The 21,406-nt window shown below is 37.0% G+C and overlaps 2 protein-coding genes across 2 annotated transcripts; both read right to left on the minus strand.

Moving 5' to 3' along the window:
* Window positions 1-13,960: 13,960 nt before the first annotated feature.
* RB195_016263 (uncharacterized protein) lies at window positions 13,961-16,851 on the minus strand (the record flags this gene model as incomplete). Its single annotated transcript, XM_064207339.1, has 2 exons — window positions 13,961-14,112; window positions 16,698-16,851. 2 exons carry the CDS (start codon window positions 16,849-16,851, stop codon window positions 13,961-13,963), a joined length of 306 nt encoding a protein of 101 aa, XP_064063220.1.
* A 2,353-nt stretch (window positions 16,852-19,204) lies between these two features.
* Window positions 19,205-19,468, minus strand: RB195_016264 (uncharacterized protein; the record flags this gene model as incomplete). Its single annotated transcript, XM_064207340.1, has 2 exons — window positions 19,205-19,393; window positions 19,454-19,468. 2 exons carry the CDS (start codon window positions 19,466-19,468, stop codon window positions 19,205-19,207), a joined length of 204 nt encoding a protein of 67 aa, XP_064063221.1.
* Between the last annotated feature and the right edge of the window lie 1,938 nt (window positions 19,469-21,406).

Raw genomic sequence — 21,406 nt, forward strand, 5'->3', positions numbered from 1 at the left:
ACCAGCGCAATTCCTGAACAATCAGTGAATTTTTCATTTCTTCTCTCGGTGAAGGCCATGACGACAAATAAAAATGTGATTCGAAGGCGATGCGACACGATGAGCACAGTTCAATTTCTTGGTAACAGAAGAAAAGAACGAATAAAGTAATAAAATCGAATGTTAGATACTTTCCAAATGCACGAAAAAAGAATGTGACTCCTTTCCTTTCCTTTCCTCCTTTCACGGAAAAAGAATGTGACTTTTTCATATTTTTCAGAATTTTTTTTTTTGCATTTTTTTCTACAACGAAATGTTTATAGTACGATTTCACCAAACAAGAATTGAATTCTAGCACATTTAAAGGGAATTCCTTCCGGAGGGGGAAAAAGAATAAAAAGAATTGCCGAAAAGGCAGCAAAAATCAAAACATAAGCAGCGGGTTTTAACATGAAAGCACACTAAAAATAGCAGTATATATAGGCTCTTAAAATCTTTAAATACTCCATTAGGATACGGTAGCCAGACAAGAAATCGACTATTTAACGAGTTCATCAGATGCCGACGACATTATGGCTTAGCTCTAAGCAGTAGCAGTAAAGTCGAAGAGGGATATGGTGCTGGATTGAGTAACTAGTTTGGAGGAATGAGGTTTTAGACAGTTACTGAGGACGAAAATTACACTTTTATGGGAGAAATGCGTATTCAAATCAGTAAGCAAGTAAATCTCGTTTTTCTCGGCAGAGAAATGAAGAATTGAGAAATTTTGTGGGTTTTATTTTATGGGCGCATTTATTTCCCTAAAAATGTTAATTCTGGCATGTGAACGTTGAAATAAATGTGCATTCTTAAGTGGAAAGCTCCAATAGTTCCTTTTTTAATGAAAAAAAAAATGAAAACAAAGACATTGGCACGGTTAAACACGGCCCATATTAGAAATTCGAACAAACATGCGCACGTCTGCAAAATGCCACGCCCATCAAATGTGCGGCATTGTAAAACGAAGGTGGTTGGGTTCCAGTCCAAAATTTACTGATCGATCCCTCTTCGCATAGCCGTGAAAAATAGCTCACTCCAATTTTTCTACGGAGGATATCTGTACGAATAAGGGAAAATACAACTAAGAGTGAAGAACTATGAGGCTAGATGAACCAATCACAGCATCCGCGTCCCTCCTTTTTTTCCCTTGAAACGCTCAGAAATTTAATTTTCAGTTTTTTTTTTGCCGAATCAGTTCCCACGTTTCACCACCAGCAAATTGTGAACTTCGTAACTAACGCAAAAAACCCCCGGTGTCCGTGCTTCACCCCACAGTTTATCTGTTAGCAATTGGCCATAGGTCATCAATTACCAATGGAGCACCATTTTGATCTACTTGACAAATGGAGGTGAAAGAAAAATTACAGTTTATACTCAAGACAAAAACTTAAAAACAGGCAGTTTTGAAGAAAGGAAGGGGAAGAAGAAGGAAAGTGCATATTCTGACGTAGCGGTAGGCGACAATTAGGAGGGTAGTGAGTTAAAGTTGTCCGGAAATGGTAGAAATTAGATTCGAACGGCTGAAAATGAGCTTATACAGCTGTTCGGATGCTATCCACAGTGACTTTATGGAATCATACAGAGCATTAATTGAAATTGTTATTGGACCAAAGTGCAAAATGACTCATCCGATCGTTATTTGCCGACAAAAATTCCCGCTATGAAAGCAAATTATGCGCTTGCGGCTGGGAAATCAAGAGGAACGTTCTTTGTAGCGATTGGGACCAGCGGATGAGCACTGCTTGAAGAGGGTCCCAGCGTAAGAATATGTGAGCATCGCTGGGGTGAGAAGAGCGCTGCAAATACGCCTCGAATCGTCTCAGCCGCGTCTGCACCCCACTGTTGGCATTGTCACACTCGGACAAACAAGGAAAAATGATGATCTCCCTGCTGTGTGTGGTGGAACCAGTTCCGCCATCAGTTGCTGGTGGCTCTCGAAAAGAACATCATTTGGGTGAATTTTGGAGAAAATTATGGAGAAAATTTCGGAGAACTTGTCCAAGTCCTAGCTCTGATCGTGAGCCGACGGTGAAACGATGAGGGAAGTTCATCTACGACCTGCCATACGCACACACAATGCGTCGTCGTCGTCGTCGCAATAAAATGACGACGACGTCGGCGACGACCCGAAAAATGGTGCAAATATTTGCCAACGTCTATTTTCATGCGTACTAATGTACATATTAGGGTATCCATGGGGTTTTTAGTGAACTCAACTGGCTGACTTCGATTTCGACGAACGAGGTTTAGGCGAGAGACAAGTGAGGTTTAAAGGGATCATATGAGGCTTACGAATCCAGTTTAATACGTTTCCGATGCGGGTGCAGCGGATTACCGCTTGTAAAAATGTTTACCATAAAGATTTTTGTCGAGAAAAACATAGAAGACGATAAAAATCCATCAGTTTCCGGAATATTATTATTTATTATTTATTCATTATTTTATTATTTTTTTATTATGCTTATTTTCACCTGTAACCATTCATGGATAAGTTTTTTTTTAAAAAGTAATTATAATTTTATAGGTTTAAAGAGCGCCTAACCAAACAAAAACTGAGTCACATGGTCACATGGTCACATGGAGCAAAGGAAAATAACTGATAGCTTGTTTTTCGAACAGAACCTCAACCCTCTTGAGGTTGCAGGAGAAAAAAAAAACGGAAAAAAAGAGAAAAAGCCGTTGGTTACTGCTTTCTGCTTACGCGTGGATTCGGATTTTTCCTTTGTTTCCCTTTAAAACTATACTATAACGGCGAGCGTAAGCGTATATCCTGGGGAAAAGAGTTTTCATGAATTTCTGGTTCGATAACGATTCCAAAAATGAGGACATGGAATTATTACTAGTTGCTACCATGGAGAACTCATAAACAGAACGAGAAAAGAACTCAACGATCTATGGGAAACGTGGAAAATGTAAATGCATCAAGGAAAGTGAGCATATTTAATTACAAGTGTCCGAGAAAAAAAAACAATTAGATCCTAAAATTACGTTTACGATTTCCGAGAAACACAAAAATCTATAGGACAACAATCACAGATAACAAATACGGATATTTCCTTTGGAAAAAAAGGTCTCAGTGCATCTGGAATTTATAATAAATAATTGAGACATATTTATATATATATATTAATTTAAATTTATAGTCAAGTTATTTAATTTTTTCTTGCAATTTAAATATCTGAGACCTAACGGGTCATCAGCAGAATTTTTCTTTATTTTTTTTTAGCGATTTTTTGTCAGAATTTTCTCTTTCTTTTAAGCGGGAGCACACTTTCATCTCACTTAATTCACCTCATGACGTCAGTAGAGTGTCTGGTCGACTGCAGCGGATGCATCTCAGACATGTCATTAAAGGATGAAAGTGGATAGACTGTCTGGAGTTAATCAATCCACGCGGGAACCACCACCACACGTTCACTTCAATTCAGAATTGCTTGAGGTTTACGAACGCGTATCTAACCTATAAAATGACTTATACGGGGGCGAGTCGATGGGTTACATCAGTGTTTTCCTCCTCCCAAATGAGTCTGGTACCAATTTTTCGGCACCAGACGGATGAAAGGTTTGGTTGGCACTGGGACGGTTTCGAACCACCGATCGATCGTGCAGTCACGGTCGAACCTCTTAGCGACTGCGCTACACCTGCACTGACTTATCATTAAGCCAGAGAAGCCACTAATGGTATGGGATTCGTGTAGGGTCCTATTTTTGGGCTTGTGAGCTCTGATGATCACATATTATAACAAAAATACCTATTTCAAAGGATTATTATAGGATGCAGATTTGGATTTCTCGAAATTTCCACGTGGAAACTCATGGAAAATCATGTTTTCTTTACTGGAAAAAAATTCCAGATCGGCTAAAAAAGAAATTTGTCGCGGGGGCTTACAGGATGGGGAAGAAGGAAATTTAATCTAGAATTAAGAAAATTCCAGGATTACAGCGAATTTTTCGATGCATAGCAAATCTGCATCACAGATCCTGGTCAAGATCACCATGCGATTCGAAAAACAGAAACAATTAGCAGAGAATAAATCCGAAAAAGACTCGATCAAGAAGAAGAGACCAGAAAAAATTGTGAAATTTGCGAGGAAATTTGTTCCATGAGAGCGTTGATGTGCATAAAAACACCTTGTTTACATATGGTTCTTATCGAAATGTCGAACGATCACAAATAGAAAAACTGGTCATGGATTCAATGTAGTGCAGCTGCTTGTGCTTAAAGTCCACAGGAATCCGTAGGAATCCATTAAAATCGCAACCGATGTCGCCTACATCCAGATGAACTCCTGGTGGCTGACCTCTCAACGCTGAGTCGAAAACGGTGGAGCGGTGCTGTCCGATGGGAAATGAGCCGCGATGGTGTGTGTGTGTGTTTCTTGTGACGACACCGAGACATGAACTATAATGGGTGGCGGCTGCGAGAAAGGATTAATGTCCATTTCTTTTTCCAGCCAAAAAATTCCTTGCTATAGAAACTGTCTGTAGTGAATCTAGACCATAAAGGTGAAAAATGTTGCAGGAAAATAAAAAGTAGTCCCCTCTCCAGAAAAAAAAAAAACCAGAAAAGGAGACAATTTCCGCTGCAATTTCTTCGAGAATAATCTACATTTGCACACACACACGTAGATGGTACTTTTCCTTGAATGTGTGCTCATTCTTTTCAGAGAGAGGATATTTGAGAATGTGAATGGAATGGAAAAAGCACAGTAACTGAACGTAATTAACGTTTCTATGCGCTCTGCAGTCTCCGACGTCGTCGCTCTCTCGTCTGAAACGATGTCGGACGAAGTTAATGTTGTAGGAAGTGTTTTTCTATGTCCACCTCAAGTGCGGATCTTCACAGATTCGAGGAAAAAAGAGTCCGTCGTCGAAGTGAGGAATTTCTGCTGGAATCGAGAAATGACAGAAGGGTGCTAATAGCGATGCTGCTTTCTGATGACTTTCTAAAGATGTTTCTGGAATAATTTCAACGAAACTTTGCTACCATTGCAAAAAATCGAGCAATATTAACTATCCTTACGTAGAAAAATGTGTTTTTTTTTTCTTTTTGGTGCACTATCTGTGTATGCGAATAAATAAATAAATATCACAAAAATATTTGTGAAAATAAAATTATTTTCTCATTCCATTCATTCATTCATTCATTCATTCAAATTTTAAGGGATGTAGAATTTTTTTTAGGTTTCCAACACTACTCATTCGAACTGGGAAAAAGAGAATCTTTAAAAAAATTCGCCAGATCAGTTTTTTTTCGAATCTTAAGGGATGTAGGATTTTTTCCGGAATTTTCAAGACAACTCATTCAAACTAGAAAAAAAGATTTTTTTCTAGGAATTTCACCAGGTACTTCTATGTTTCTCCAAATTTCATAAGTCTGAAAAAATCTGAAAAAAAAGCATCAATTGTAATGGTTAACTTGATTTTCTCATCCATTTCAGTTATGTAAGCGGAAATTCTTCCAAGAAATTTCTTTTCGGATTGCTGTGCTCAGACGCTTCAATGGAAAATTGTGGAAAATTTTAGTTTATTGCATTTCGTATGCAAAAAATAATTCTGGTAAGATGAGTGCCGTTCTGCACGAAAATGTCGTCTTTTCCCGAAAAAACTAGAAAAAATACGTATCTAGCTGAGGAATTGATGAATGCAATCGGAAAAAAAGCCGGGTTTTTCCAAAAATCTGCAATAAGCTTTCGCTATTGTGATTTCGATGAATTTTTATTTCTTTATGGAAGAAAAACGCAAGCAGAAAAGCAAAGAATACTAAAAGTTCGGATATCGCAAGCACGGATATAAAGAATTGAACTTTTCTATGTTTAGAGTTAAAATTGCAAGGAAGGAGTTTAAAATTATATTAAAAAACCGAATATGTCCGTAATTACGGAACGGGTACGAAGAAAGCTCGAGAAAATTACTGGGAATTACTTTGTGGCGACCATAAAGAGGTGTGGAAGTTGTCCGTAAATGTGCGTTTTCGGGGGTGTCTGCGAGCCGAGAAAGCTATTATAGCAACGCATAAAATCTTAAAGATAAGCGCCCATCGTTGAGGTGGCGCAGATGGCGGAGTCCGTGGCGACGCGATTTTACAGAATGCACACGATTTTGCGTATGTTCGCGAAACGTTGCCGCTCGCGCCCGCCTTCACATTTCGCTTCTTCGCCTTCGCGGCGCGCTTCCATAAAAGCTTCCGCGTTTATTGTTGTGATTCTCGGAAGCGCAACGAGAGAGAAAGAAAAAAAAAACTGCATGCCAATATCGTCGGCGTCGAAGCAAAAACAACACACAAAACGGAAATGATGTGATGTGCTCGCGATGGTGGCCATGGGTCAACATTTTAGAGCACGAGCACATCAACTTTTGCAGATAAGCACAAACACTTAGAAATTAAGCCGTAGTCTAGGTGGATTCCTCGAATTTCCGGAAAAAAAAAACTGAATTCTTGTGCAATTTTCAAAGCGGAAAGCTATAGTTTCGTAGACCAGCCGGGATTTCTGGGTAGCTATAGTGTAATTTTCAAAATTTCTCTACACTAGTATGTAATGCGATCCTTCTAACATCGAGAAATCCGGGGAAAAATTTCCATCGGCTCAATTTCGCCAGGAATAACTCCAGGATGTGGAATGTTCGGAATGTTCTATAGGAATATTCTAAGAAAGTTCTTAGTGTAACTAACTAAGGATGAAATTTGATCCAATGGCATGAAGGAAGGAAGTGACGAGGATTCGTGACGAAAAAAGGATATAATTTCAGGAAAAAGTGTCCGAGTTGTGTCCACATCTCAGCTTGCGACGATGAGAGATGACAGAGGAGGCCGTTGGGAAAATCACTACAAGTTTTCAACGCCATCAATCGCCGATATGGTGGTTGGTGGTGGTGGTGGATTGACACAACATTTTGACACTTCGACTTTTTCCAAGCGCGCGCACACACACACACAACTGTGAACAACAATTTTAGGAGGACGAGCACGAATCAAACGAACGAATCAACACCGAATCAACGCCACGCAGCCACGGATGGACAGCGCAGCCACATGTCCAGAAGTCCCACTCGCCGCTCATCTTCACTCGGCTCGATAAGAGAAAGAGCATAATGAATGAATGAATGAATGGATGGATGAATGGATGAATGAATGAATGAACGAACGAATGGATGGATGAATGGATGAATGAATGAATGAACGAACGAATGGATGGATGAATGGATGAATGGATGAATGAATGAATGAATGAATGGATGGATGGATCAATGAATGGATGGATGAATGAATGAAAGGATGGATGAATGGGGGAACGAACGAATGTGTACATGAATGAATGAATGAGTGAACGAACGAATGGATGGATGAATGACTGACCGAACGAATAAATGAATAGTAGACGAATAGTATGGTGGAGGAGTCAAAAATTCGTAGAACAGCTGTGTAGGTGTGCTGCAACTGTAAACGAGTGAACGTATGAATGAATGAATGAATGGATGGATGGATGAACGAATGGATGAATGAATGAATGAATGAATGAATGAATGAATGAATGAATGAATGAATGAATGAATGAATGAATGAATGAATGAATGAATGAATGAATGAATGAATGAATGAATGAATGGATGGATGGATGAATGAATGGATGAATGAATGAATGCATGAATGAATGCCACGGGTGCAATGGTGCAATTGCACACAATACGCGTACAACAAAAGCGAAATTAATCGCAGAAACATGTGTGTTTGTGTGTGTGTGCGCACGCGCTTCAACGAAAACATTGTGCTGCTGGATGCGGATTCGAATGAACATCTGCTAATGAACCAAACATCCTCACGTACGGACCACCGCATCCATCATGAAACTCATCATCTTCATCAAATTCCGTGACGTCGTTGTTTTCGTTCACCTCCTACTCGATGAACTCGGGAAAAAAATGGTAATCGAGGACGAGTTTCCTCCTCCCCGCCGATGAAAACAGCGTGATAATGTGTTGTAGAAGAAGTAAATAAATGTCTATCATGGAATGAATGATCGCTACTTTTATCCGAGGAGAAAAAGTGGCCCGCAGCGAACCGCACATCACTCATTTAGTAGCTGAAGTGTAAATTTCCCAAATGACAAATGTCTTCCGTCGCGCCGCCATCGTCATCGTCGAGGATGCACGAACGGCGAACGGTTTCCGGGAAATTTCCCAACGAAAATGCGACACCGAGCAGAAAAAGAACCGTGCCGAACCGTACCGAACGACGTTGAAGAGGGGAAGGTTTGTTGTTGTTACATACATATAATTCGTAGGCATCCTCAGATAAGCCAACACACGAAAACTGGTTCCAGAATGTGAAATGGAAATGAGGCTGTTTTTTTGCTGTTTGATCTATGTGTTCTAGAAGGTAAAAAAAGACGGAAAAGAATCCGAACGGAATTAGCACCGACGGATACGATACACGTAAAGAAAGCACACGGATTTAAATCAGAGCAAAAAAAAAGAAATCAAGATTTATAACGAAAAAAAGAAAGAAAACGGAACAAATAGCAGCACTTTTCGCTTTTTTCCACGTTTCTTCTCGATTTTATTACCGCCGAGAAGACAAAGGTTTTCCCCAGATTTTTCCAGAAATAATTGACTCCAGAAATTTTATTTTTTTAAATACTGCATTTTTTTTACAGATTTTAAATAATAGTAATAGTTGAAATGAAAGAAAAAACCATCAAACGGAAGAAAGTGTATTTACTGCACTAGTAAATAAATGATGGGGCTAGTAAACAAGTAAACATCGCGCTTCAAAAGTCAACAAACTACTCAATAATCCATTTATTTTTGACGTAATGTTCAGTAAATATTCCATAGCATGTAACTAAATAAACATCCATGGATGTTTTCGTTCTGATTCAAAAAACATCGCTTTCAATTCTATATAAGATCCTAAGATTGACGTAATCTTGGCGAAAACTGTTCCCCAAATTCGAAATTAGTCATAACGACACTTGCAAGGGCAAATAAGAAACAGATAGAGAACAGAGGCCTACGAAAGCTCATGGTAATCATTTTGACGTCATGAATGAGGAGCGAATGTGAATTGTGGGGAACAATTCTCGCCGAGTAATGCACACACATATACAAGGTGGTGATTTCAGATATTATGATGCGATGTGAACTCAACGCCGAGGTTGGAGTCTAATAACAGGAAAAAACTCCAGAGAAAAGTTCTCCTCTTGAATTACACAAAGAAATCGATCGTTATAACAAAAAATAATAATAGTAGATCAATTAATCAATAGCGACCCAGAAAGTCGTTCTTTTTAAAATGAAAAAAAAAAACTCGTCATTAGTTATTATTCTCGAAATTTAGATTTTTAGCCATTATTTATTTATAAATTAAAAAATAAATTTATTGTTTTTAAAAATAAACAGAGCGTCAACGTAGGACGGATGGATGTCTTTCAATGCCGCTGAAAATTTTCCCCGTTGAAAATCCCGCTACGTTGGGTAAACAAAACAAATTTCATGAGCGCTCAAATTCAGTTTGTGAACTGGTTTCGAATGAAAATATGTAGGTCGTAGAAGTATTTAACTGAAGTTAATAAACTACGCTTGTGCGCGAAAAATTCACGAACGGGTAAACAACAACAAAATGATTACGCTAACAACAAAAACCGCATTGAAATAATGTTTTTGAGCTCCAATTTTTTTTTTGAGAATTCGTGAAAGAATTTTTTTAAGCTCAAATTTTTTGTGAATTCATGGTATGACGTCACCATAATGGTAGAACGAAACAAAATTAAGAAAATTATGGATCCAAAGGAAAAGTTGGAATTAGTATTCGACTAGTAGTCAGGCGCCCAATTACTTGCATATGTATGTATTTGATATAGAATATTCTAGAATCTGGGTGAGAAAAAACTAAAAAGCAAATTTAATATGCGTGAATAAAATTGCATGACAATTAGGAAAAATATTAAAGGTTTCCTTCATGTTTCATACTTTCTTTTGACTCCGTGAATATCTGGAACAGAAAAAAAAGCTGAAATATTCGTGGAAGACTTCTTTGAAGTATCCCAGATGCTTTTCTCATTCTAGCCATTTACTTTAAATTCAGAAAAAAAATATATTCAAGAAAATATTCAAAAAAATCTCTCTTAATAAAAAATTTTCAATAACCAATAAATCAATAATCGAGAAGAGTTGCTGTCGGATAGATTGTAGAAATTTTTCTTCACTGCTAGATGTTCCTCATTTATATTCCCTATTTTTTTTTGCATTTTCTCGCAGTACTCTATAAATTTTTAGATTTTGTGATATTTGTATAAATGATTTCCTTGCAATAACTCGGACTCTTTTCTTAGGTAAGCAATCGTGTTCATGCATATTTTTATTATTTTTATTTTTTGTTTATTTTTTCACGGCTGAATAAAAGGCTATGATGTTCTCAACGTTTATCTTCTAAAATTTCTCGGAAGTTCATGTTTACACAGTAACGTGAGGAAACATGAGGGCAAAGTAATTCGTTCAGCAAGCAAACGCATAAACATGAACACGCACACGAAACATTCCATCGCATCCAATAAATTACGGATTTTTTTATTGGGGGAAAAATTTCCCTGAAAAAATTAATGAATGTGCTCTAGGAACGCTTTTGTTACTATTATATATTACATTATATTATATTATTACATCGCTATTCTATGTTATATTATATATTATTATATATTATTATATTATTATACTATATTATTCTATTATTATATTATATTATTATATAAAAGGATAAAGGATGATTATAGACACGACAGATAGAGGATTATATATATTATTAATTGTTACATAATATTATAAATAAAAACTAAAAATTAATTTTAAAAAAATCAATTAATTAAATATTATGAATATTATTAAAGGTTATTATACATATTATTATGAATTATTATACATTATTATATGTTTTTTATATATTATTATATATTACACTACATTATTTTATTTTTGTATTCTTCAGCTGGTTCAAATCTTTAGTGTAAAATATCACTGAACCCTGACAACTGGTCATGGGATACTGAGAACGCCTATTACGATGCCCTTCGTCACGGGACCTTCTTTTTTTTCTACACCACATAGTTCTGGTACTTCTGGTGTCTAAACAACAACAACAACACCACGGGCACACGCACGTACGCATCCTTCATTTGTACACACCAGTGTAACAAATGTGAGGAGAAGGCGGTGTTCGTATAGGATTGTCGGTTGAAAAGAAAAAAAATCGCTCAGGAACACTTGCCATCTCCTTGTTGATGTTTTTAAAAAAATAAAATAATGGCTAAAAAAAAATCTGATGCTGCTCCTGACAGCTCCTTGTTGATAAATGATAGAAAAAAATATGCAGAAAAAAATGGGAAAATAACAGGACTTCAGAAAAAAAATCGATTTGCTGTGTTCAAGAATAGATTTTCCGCTAATAGATATACTGTTTAGACAAATCCAGATAGAAGGTACGCGGACAACTGACACAAAAAAAACAATGTGAATGACGTGTTCCGCACACGGCCATTATTAATCCTCCCACATGCTAGATGGAACTGCTGTACTGCTTGAAAAATATTCGAAGCGGATCGAAAGAGGGAGAGAGGAAGAGAGGAAGAGGGAGAGGAAGAGAGAAAGAGAAGAGAAAGAGAAAGAGAAAGAGAGAGAGCCAATGGGGTCCCGTCGACAGACAGCTTATCCGAGACTGGTTGAGTCAAGCTACATACGTAAATCCATAAATGCACACACACACACATACATACACACAACGCATTAAGAAATGAGCAAAATGTGGTGATGGCGATGGGACCCCGTTGACCACGCCCAGCTCCGATTTATCGCCTAACATTTGATAATGTTCGAGACGTTTTCAAAACAGCAAAAAACCATAGCAATCGGATGCAAATCTATCCAGAAAGGGGGCTGGGGGAAATTTGTTGCATTTCATTGTTGCACAGTGAGGAGAATGTCACATTTTCCACAACACACGTCCACAACACAACACATGGGTCATTAATCCTTTAAAATCTACCCATAAATTAATGAAATTTACCGTAATCCAAAGAGAAATCAAGTCCTAAACAGCGTCAAAATCAAATTTGAAAATTTTTCCTGAAAATCCATCGAGGAGAAATCTTGAAAAACGTGGCGAAAGGGCGGATGTGAACAGAACTGACGTCGGTGTTTTTTGAGGCTCAGCGCATAAAATCCCTAAAGAGTGCATAAAATCCCTAAAGATCTATAAAGACCCTCAGAGTCTAAAGGTGCACGCCGCTACTTTTTACGAGTCTAACGAATTCTCCCTCCTTCTCCTCCTCGTCGACGCGATCGGTTGAGGACAACAGCTAATAGCGGTGGTGGATAACAATCCCGGACAGGAACTAGGTTGCTGGGTCTTTTCTGGGAAATCACCCTCAAAAAAAAAGGACGCAAAAGAAATTTCGTCGAGGACAAATGGTTGCGACGACAAATCGAAACTAATTAAAAATAAAAACACAATTAACATACATACAAACTCATTTACTTGGATATTTGGATGTCGTTCTTTAAAGGACCACACAATTCTTCTCTAATAAATAAAAATATACATAAATATATAAAGTATGCAAAGAGGTAAAATAAAAAAATTTTCCGCTTATATGAAAAGATTTGCTCATTACTGTTCATATACACATTTGATTATTTTGTAATCACTCTTCAGTAAAATGTCCAAGTAAATCCTTAAACATGCATTTGTTTATTTATTTATTTATCTATTTATTTGTTTACCATTCATCCCTCCTTATTTACATTTATAATCACCTCTTAGTAATACGTTCAAGTAAGTTCAAGTTCAAGCATATGCATCTATTCATTCATTCATTCATTCATTCATTCATTCATTCATTCATTCATTCATTCATTCATTCGTTCTCCCACTCCTCCATGATTCTTTTATTTCTCCCACCAACTTTCACATTCACTCTTTCAAACCTCCACTCACTCAATCACGGAAACACTCCTTCTAACTTTAATCATTCAATTATTCTAACATTCGAGTATTCATTCGATCCAGCATTTGTTCAATTGTACAGTCGCCCTCAACTGATCATCTAATCATTCAGATATTCGAATATTCATTCAATCTGTAAATCGTTCATTTTGTACTTTCCTTTGTCCTTGTCTTTCAACGAATTCAATTTTCGAACTAATCGCGTAAATTCGTGTGAACGATGTTTTTTGTCAGTTTTTTTTTTGATAGGTTTTCAGGTAAAACTCTCGAAATCTCGTTGTAATTTCCCTAATCCCGTCATATTTTATTAAATTTTCACCGCCGCTCTTTTTTTTTTGATAATACGTTGCCATGGATTTCAGTAAGAGGCGTTCGGGTGGAAGAAAGATGGTACAATTAAGGATCACAATCTGTACAAAGTTGGATCACTGGGTTAATTATAGGAGATTCCCGAATTTTTCAAAAATAATCGAATTAGGACTTAACAGTCGAGGAGAAAAATGTCGACGAAGGTCAAAACTTAGTAAAAGAGATGTGAAAAAATGATGGAAATGTAGTTTGACTCAAGAAAATCCAGAAGAAGATCCCCGAAAGAGAAATATGAGGAGAAATAGTTGTCAGATGTTTCTGGCGACGACAAAGACGACGACAACGCGGACGAAAGAATGAATGAACAGCGATAAAAAAAGGAGCTCCGCCCCTCCCCCATGGACATCGCAAGAAATAAGGAAGTGAGGAGCATTGAAGTGAAGTGATGCTATATGAGCTGCTGAACGAGTAGTGTGAGTGACGCGCGCCTATGAGGAGGGCGGGGCGTCGGCGATCGAGAGTCGCGGTGGAGGTGGCGGCGACGGCGACGGCGGCGACGGCGGCGGTAAGCGAGCGAGCGAGCGAGGATTCTTCACGTGTGACCGCATTCCGTCGAGAACGCGCATCCCTTCGCGTTGATTATGCGGTCCCATCCTCATCCTCATCCTCATCGTCGTCGTGGTTCGCGTCGTCTCGTCTCATGAGATATCCTTGAGGTGAGTTCTCGGAGTTCAGGCGCGAACTCGGAGGTGAACTCAGGAATTGAGCGAATTTCATCGTGTAAGCGATTCCTAGACAGCCTTAACTCTACGTGACTCCATCCCTCATCCGGTCGTTGAGGCTTGAACTCGGAGTACAGCTCAAAGATTGAGTAAAAGTGCTTAGTGTAACGGCAATTCACACATCGCCTCAACTTCACAACTACACCACGGCTGTTTTTCACTCGTGAATGCGGCGATGGCGGATTTACTCCAAGAAAAGAAAAACTAATAAACTAATGTCTGTGAAAATCTGTGAAATCACCTCGGCGAGCGAGCGGATTAGCCAGGATACGATCCAAAATACGATTAGTTCGACGTCGTATGAATGAATCAGCTGATATCAGCTTCAGCTGTGGATGAACGTGGTGAAGCGAAAAAATCTGTGCCTATGTACGGAGGATTAACGAGAGATCATCGGCGCCCATCGAGGAAATCCTACAAACATTCTGGAAAGGAGCTGTAGAATAGAAAGATTTCGGATTTCAGACTTAGAACAAAATGACGAATTCTTCTAGATTTTTCCAAAAATTCACAATTTCCTGGAATTTGTGTTACTTTCGTGTATGTACTCCTCATGGATGTCATGGATGTTACATCTCCTGTCAGCTTCGTAAAAATACGAAAACTCCGAAAATTCCGGAAAAAAAATTCCAATAAAATCTAAAAGTTATAAACTATCGAGCGACTATGGGAAGAAAAACTATGTTTTCCACGAGAAATTATGGAAATTTCGCACAGCAGCGCCAATATTTGCAATGTTTTCCACCGCAGTGTTTGAAATTTCGCAAATCGTGCACAGGACATCGTTGAAGAAAAATCCAGCACGAGTCCTGGAGCACAAAAATGATTGTGAGCCCAATCTTTGGGGGGTCAACAATTTCTTAACGAACACTTAAAGTTGCAAAAAATTTCCTGAAAATAGGAAATATTTATTTAATTAGTCGTTTATTAATAATTGTTATTTAAGTACTTATTTATTGCATAAATTTTCAAGAAAAAAAATTAGAAAATAAAATGCTAAAATAAGCACTTAATTTCTAAATTTATTCAAATATTTGTGCAGTTATATCGCTGCCATGTAATTTATCCAGGGTTAATTTTTTTCTTATAAAGATGTTATGAGAAATTTCCAAACAAAAGAAAATAAACAATAAATGATAATTATAATAAATTTAAGAAAATCCACAGAAAAATATTTCCACCGATGCATCGATTTCAGCGAAAAGTTGGAATTTCTCTTTTTTTTTCTCTTTCTTTCACGAAATGCCCGGTAAATAAATTGGGAACATAGTAAACTTTCGTGAATAAATTCAAAAATATCAAAAAATATTTGAGAATAATTGATATAATACATGTATGATAGAAAAAAGAAAAATTGGCACGAAGGCTCTAAATGGTACTGTAAAGAGCTCACAAAAAGAGAAGAATTGTCGTTGACTTCGTTTCTCAACAAAAGGAAAATGTAGCGGAGAACATATGATTTTTTCTAATTTTTATATCCTTCTGTCTTTTTTTTCTAATTTTTGTATCTTATATTATGTTTTTATTTTGTTGTCATCATATCTTTGAAGAGAAAAGTCACATTTCTTGAGATTAAAAATACCAAAGAAGGAATTTTTTAGCGGAGAAAAATAGCTTCAAAACGAAGGAAATCAGTAAAAACTCTTTGAGAGCACCGTATTTTTGAGTGGTGTAGAAATTTTCAAAAATTACTTTGATTGTAAAGGTAGAAACTTTTTTTTAGCTCCATTATTTCAATGAAATTTTAATGAGCAGATCCTAAAAAGTTAGAGGGCGGAATTCATTGAATTGATTTTGACGTTGAGAGGTTTTTTGGGTGATACTGTTCCAAAAATCTTTTGTAGTAAATAAAGAAAAATAAAAAAGTAAAAAATAATAGAAAAAATAAAATAGAAAATAATAAAAAAATAATAAAATAAAAATATAATAATAAAATAAGATAAAATAATAGAACTATTGATCCGAGAGAAATCTGAGTGCTTCGAGGGAGGGAGAGAGAGAACTAAAAACCGGCTAAAATCAATTCAATTGTATCGTGTGAATTCCACAAACACTGTTATCAAAGCGGCAAAAACCGGACGAGATCCCCGGACACAGTTGACTTAGACGCGTAAGTGGATGGGATGGGAGCAGCGCGCTGTGCTACACGGGCTGGGATGAGAGGAGTTTCAAAAGAACACAGGGATGTATCGCTGAGTGCCGAAACCCCGTCAACAAAGGGTATATCGGAAGTAAAAGAAAAGAAACAAGTTCTTTTTTTATTTCAGGAAAAAAAGAAAATGAAAAGGCGCTTTTCCCTGATGTAGATGAAATAGTGCACTTATGAGAAAAAGGGATCCTGGGAATAAAAAAAAGTGGTAATGTCCTGGCACGGCAATGGCGCTTCCGAAAAAAAACCCTCTGCCGTGCTTTGAGCTAAAACATGGATCTGGAGAAACGGAGAAAGGAAGAGGTGAAGCGTGAAACACAAACACTCTGTTCACCAACATCCTTTGATTGTGCGCGTAGAAAGAAAGTGAACATCGAAACCGAATAGAAAATAACAAAAACAAAAAAGAAAACCGAAGAAAACGCTACGGAAACGCGTAGCGTACGGATTGCGACAGGGATGAGCAGCAGCGGAGGCGGCGGCGACGGCGGAAGCGCTCCCTCCTCCTGACGTTGGTAATCGCGTCGGCAAACACAATCAGTCCTCGATCGCATGAGGTGTGGAAGAACGTGGGGGAATGCCGGCAAAAACTCTCCCATCCGGGGAAATAGCTAGCCATTTTTCCGCAAATCACTACGGAATCGTGCACGTACTGTCCCGTGTCCGCCTAGAAATTCACAACTTAGACACACACACACTAAACTTCTGCCAGTGAAATTGTTGTGGTCTCCGGCTGCTAAACCATCCTGAACCAGTCATCCGACTAGTCTTCGTAACCGGATCCACCATATTTTTATCCGGCTCAGCTCTACCTATAATCCTATTCACAGTTCTAGCTATAATACGAGAAAAACGTCTACGATGTGAGTTTTGTTGAGCAGTACAAGTCCGGAATACGGTACGATTTCGAATGGCGAATCCGAACTGGAACAGGGATGATGGCGATAGTGAAAAGTGAAAGCGCAAAAGCTAGAAATGCGGAAGAGAGGGAAAAAAAGAAGAAGGAATGAAGATAGTCAGTGGGGGCGTGGCCCCACTACAAATTCCACAAAAAAATGAGCAAAAACAACTTTTCTGACGAAATCTCACGTACCTTGTTAGGATATTAAAATTGGAAAAAAAAGCATAGAAGCTAGTTGTGCACTCCAAAAACTGCTTCATCACTCTTTCCATGCAGCTCTAAGCCATAAATACTACGATCGTTTCATAAAATAAGTAATAATTTCGCAAAAAAAAATCAAAATTTAATCCTATTTTCCTCTTGTTTACTTTTCTTGATGTTGGATGAAAAACAGTAAAAATACGGCAAGATAAATACACAGTAAAGGAAATCCCCAGAAAAATATTTCAGCTTTTTTTACTTTCCCACTTTATGCCCTCAGGCAGTTCATCGCAGTTATTTTGAAAGGATCCGAGCCCGATCCAGGTGATTCATTTCGATGAGGAAATGTGGATTTAATCAGGGTTCTCCTCGAATTTTTTTTTCAAAGAGGACCAAAAAACAATAATTAGCCGCTTGATGAAATCCTCGTGTTCTCATCCATCTTCATTCTCCAGATGTGCTTCTTCCTTTTCTTCCTGTTTCTCAGGAAAAAAAACACCAATCAAGACTTGGCGTATTGGAATTGTGGATCAATGAAACGAGGATAACACTTTCCATGAGCACATCTGGAAGATTTTCAAATAGTTCCGTGCTTTCGAAACTGCCGGGATTCCTTCAGAGCACATTGCCTTCACGTGCCGGTATGTGCCGTCACGAATTAGCTCAAGCGGCACCCAGTAGCGTGCCAGATTCAGCCAAGGAAAATCTTATCGTACTATATAAAGCCATCCTTGAAAAAAGCCCTCAAGAAAAATAATAACTTTGAAAAAGCACTTTTTATCCTTAAATTTTGTAGGAATAATATCCTAGAATTTTTCGAATTTTTTGAATAGAAAAGAATTTAGAAATTTGAAGAAAAAAAGAAAAATATAAACAATTTAGGAATTTAGAAAAAAAGAAGTTATAAAATATATGACATAGCAGTGGAAATCTCTTGTAAAACCAATGTATCCATAAAACTAAAAATTTAGAAACTTCTAAAAATGTATTTTAAATGTTAACAGGAGTAATCGCACTTAATTCTCCAGTACGATTTCTCAACTTTTCGTTCCATTTTTTAAGGATTCTGAATTTCAAGGAAGAATGAATGGGAATGTAGGACGGAGAAACTATGAAAAGATAACATATTTCTTCCAGTTTTCCAGAGAAATTTTGATTGAAGTGGTATCGCCAGTTACCTCTTCAAATTCCAAATTATCATACTAGAATAAGCAATAAAAATTAGATTTCAATGTGATTTTCTTTGAGAAAAAAAAGAGAAACATTCGACGGTCGGATTGGAATAAATCCTGAGATATAGTGCGGATGTCAACAAAGAACAAGGGTCTCGAGGTAAAAATCAGGAAGAGGAGCGAGCGCGAGGAGTGTGTGCGCGATGAGAGCAAACAGCCCGCCCACTTCGCAACTGTTGCGCAATCGCACGGGGAACCGGTTCGAGCGCGGCGACGGGGGTTCACGCGAGACGCAACAATCCGACGTTGACTGAGCTCGTCCGGCAGCGCCAACGGCAGCCGAACGGGGCGGATTTCGACGCGGTGACTGGGGATTATGTGGGACGACATCGGATCAGCGACTGTGAGCGGAGAAAACGAGCCATCCAGTCCGGCAGCGCAGTGGTCGTAAATGGTCCGATTCCGTGAAAAATCCCTGTCTCTCGCGCCTACGCTTTGGATTTTTGGGAAATCTTGCAAGATTTTTCTTTAATTGTCGAAATATTTAATATTCATGCCATAAATTCTAAATAATAAAAACAATAAAAATAAAAATGAAAATAATAATAATAATAATAATGACTCCCTCTCATGCTTCTTTCTTGAATTTTTAGAAAATCTTGGGAGAAATTATTTCTTTTAATTAACGACATTTTTAACTAATAATAATAATAATAATAATAATAATAATAATAATAATAATAATAATAATAATAATAATAATAATAATAATAATAATAATAATAATAATATGATAATAATAATAATAATAATAATAATAATAATAATAATAATAGTAATAATAATAATAATAATATGCAATAAATTCTAAATAAACAAATAACAATAATAAATAATAAGAAGAAAATAATCAATGAATTTAATTACCTTAAATTCGATCATCCAATAAGTTCTTAATAAACGAATAAAAGTAATAAATGATAATGAATAAATTATCAATAAATTACCAAAATATCTGATTCTGGCCAGAAGAGCTAAGAGATAGACTAAAACTTAGCAGATTCAATTAAATTGGAGCCGTTAAAATGCCTCGAAAAAGAGGTGAAATTTTGAGAAAATAAGAAAATACCAAAAAAAAGGTGAAGAAAGAAGGTGGATTTTTTGATATACTACATTTGCGGGAAATGAAATTTCTCGACGCAATGCAAGAGGGAAAAAAAAAACAGATCACAGATCACCTGAGTTTACGGAAAGAGGTAGCGGTTGAAGCGGTTGAGTGCACAACAACAGGCGCCCACAGCACGCAAAATGACTTTTTCAGTAGTGGTTCGTTGACCCGCTGTGATGTCGGTGATCTACGAACTCTTCTAGTGAATAGCGATAGGGAAAAAATAAATGGCTGCCCTTCAATTCGCAAAACACCATCCGATTAGAAAAGAAAATATATGAAAAGCGAGAGAAAATTGAACAGAACCCCACTATTTCCCGCGCGTAAAAATTCGTTGTTCAAAAAAAATTTTTTGACATGTTCATATACACTACCGTATCGCACCGCGATTCGATTAAGTCCCCTCTGGATTGTAAATAAATTTGGAAAAAAAATTAAATAAATTATAAATAAAATTATACAATACAGTAATCAATATGAAAGAAATTAGTTAAAATTATTAATTAGATATGATAATTATAATTTACAAATTTTTCACATACAACTGAGACTCCAAATAAGAATTTGGTCTGTTTTCAACTGCTTCATTGTTTATTCACAAAATTTCCATTTTAATTTTAGTCTCGGACCAGTTTCTCAGTCAGAATAAAAATTTTACTAATTACTTGAGAAAGAAAAAAAGGACATCCATAGTGCAATAAATTTTCCCATTTGTTGAAAAAAAAAGTTCTTGAAACTGTAAAAAAAGAATGACTTGAAGTAGAATACGTTTTTTTTTCATTTGTCGCGAAAACAAAAACAATGACGAAAATTTCAGAATTAGTAGTGAAGCAACGGAGAAATTTTTCGATTTTTGCGGAGTTAAAAAAGGAGACAAAGCGGTGGAAACCTATTGTTTTGGAAATTGAAGGGACTGCAAGATGGAATTGTCCGAAAGGACAACGTTCTGGAAAATTCTGAAACAATAATTGTGAATCGAGGCGGCCTAAAAATCTCAAAGCACCTAATTTCTTTGAGTTTTTCGACCGGTCGCAGCAATTCCCCGACCAAGAGACTTTCACGTGCTTCTCAGGGAAAATATCGCGAGGAATCAGAAAAAAATCCACGGCCATTGTTTCTAATGCATCTTTTTCCCCAGGAAAGCATCTGTTTTTTTTCGTCGTCGAATAGACCAAGCGGCAAAAAATGATGTCTTAACGTAGGATTTATGAAGCGTATGGGGATTTCAATGTTATTTCGTAAAAGGAAAAAAAGATGGAAGCCAATTTTTCAAGCGTTTTCGCTCGTTTGAAAATTTCCTATTGACCCAAATACTTACAAATAATTTTATTTTCTTTTTTATTTAATTTTTTTCATTTTAATTTGATTTTTTATTTTTCAATAATTTCATTTGTCCTTATCGATTGGCGATGCTGAGAAGGTCAAAAGACAATGGATTCCACTGCGGTATAATTGGCCATGGAGCAGCTTTACTCCGCCAGGAGAACTTTTCCTCTCCGAGCAAATAAAGTTATTTTTCCTGCCTAGTTAATTGATTAATTAATTAATTTATTTATTTATTCCTAATTCTTGACACATAGATGAGCATAGAAATGTAAAGAAACTGGGGATAAAGTCTCAGCGAAGGTATCTGGATTCGAAAAAGCTAGAAAAGAAGCGAAAACATTTTGCTGAGCCGTGTATCATAGGAAAAATACAAAATTTCCAGGAAA

The sequence above is a fragment of the Necator americanus genome, chromosome V, assembly GCF_031761385.1.
Source record: "Necator americanus strain Aroian chromosome V, whole genome shotgun sequence".
In the NCBI taxonomy this organism is placed as follows: domain Eukaryota; kingdom Metazoa; phylum Nematoda; class Chromadorea; order Rhabditida; family Ancylostomatidae; genus Necator; species Necator americanus.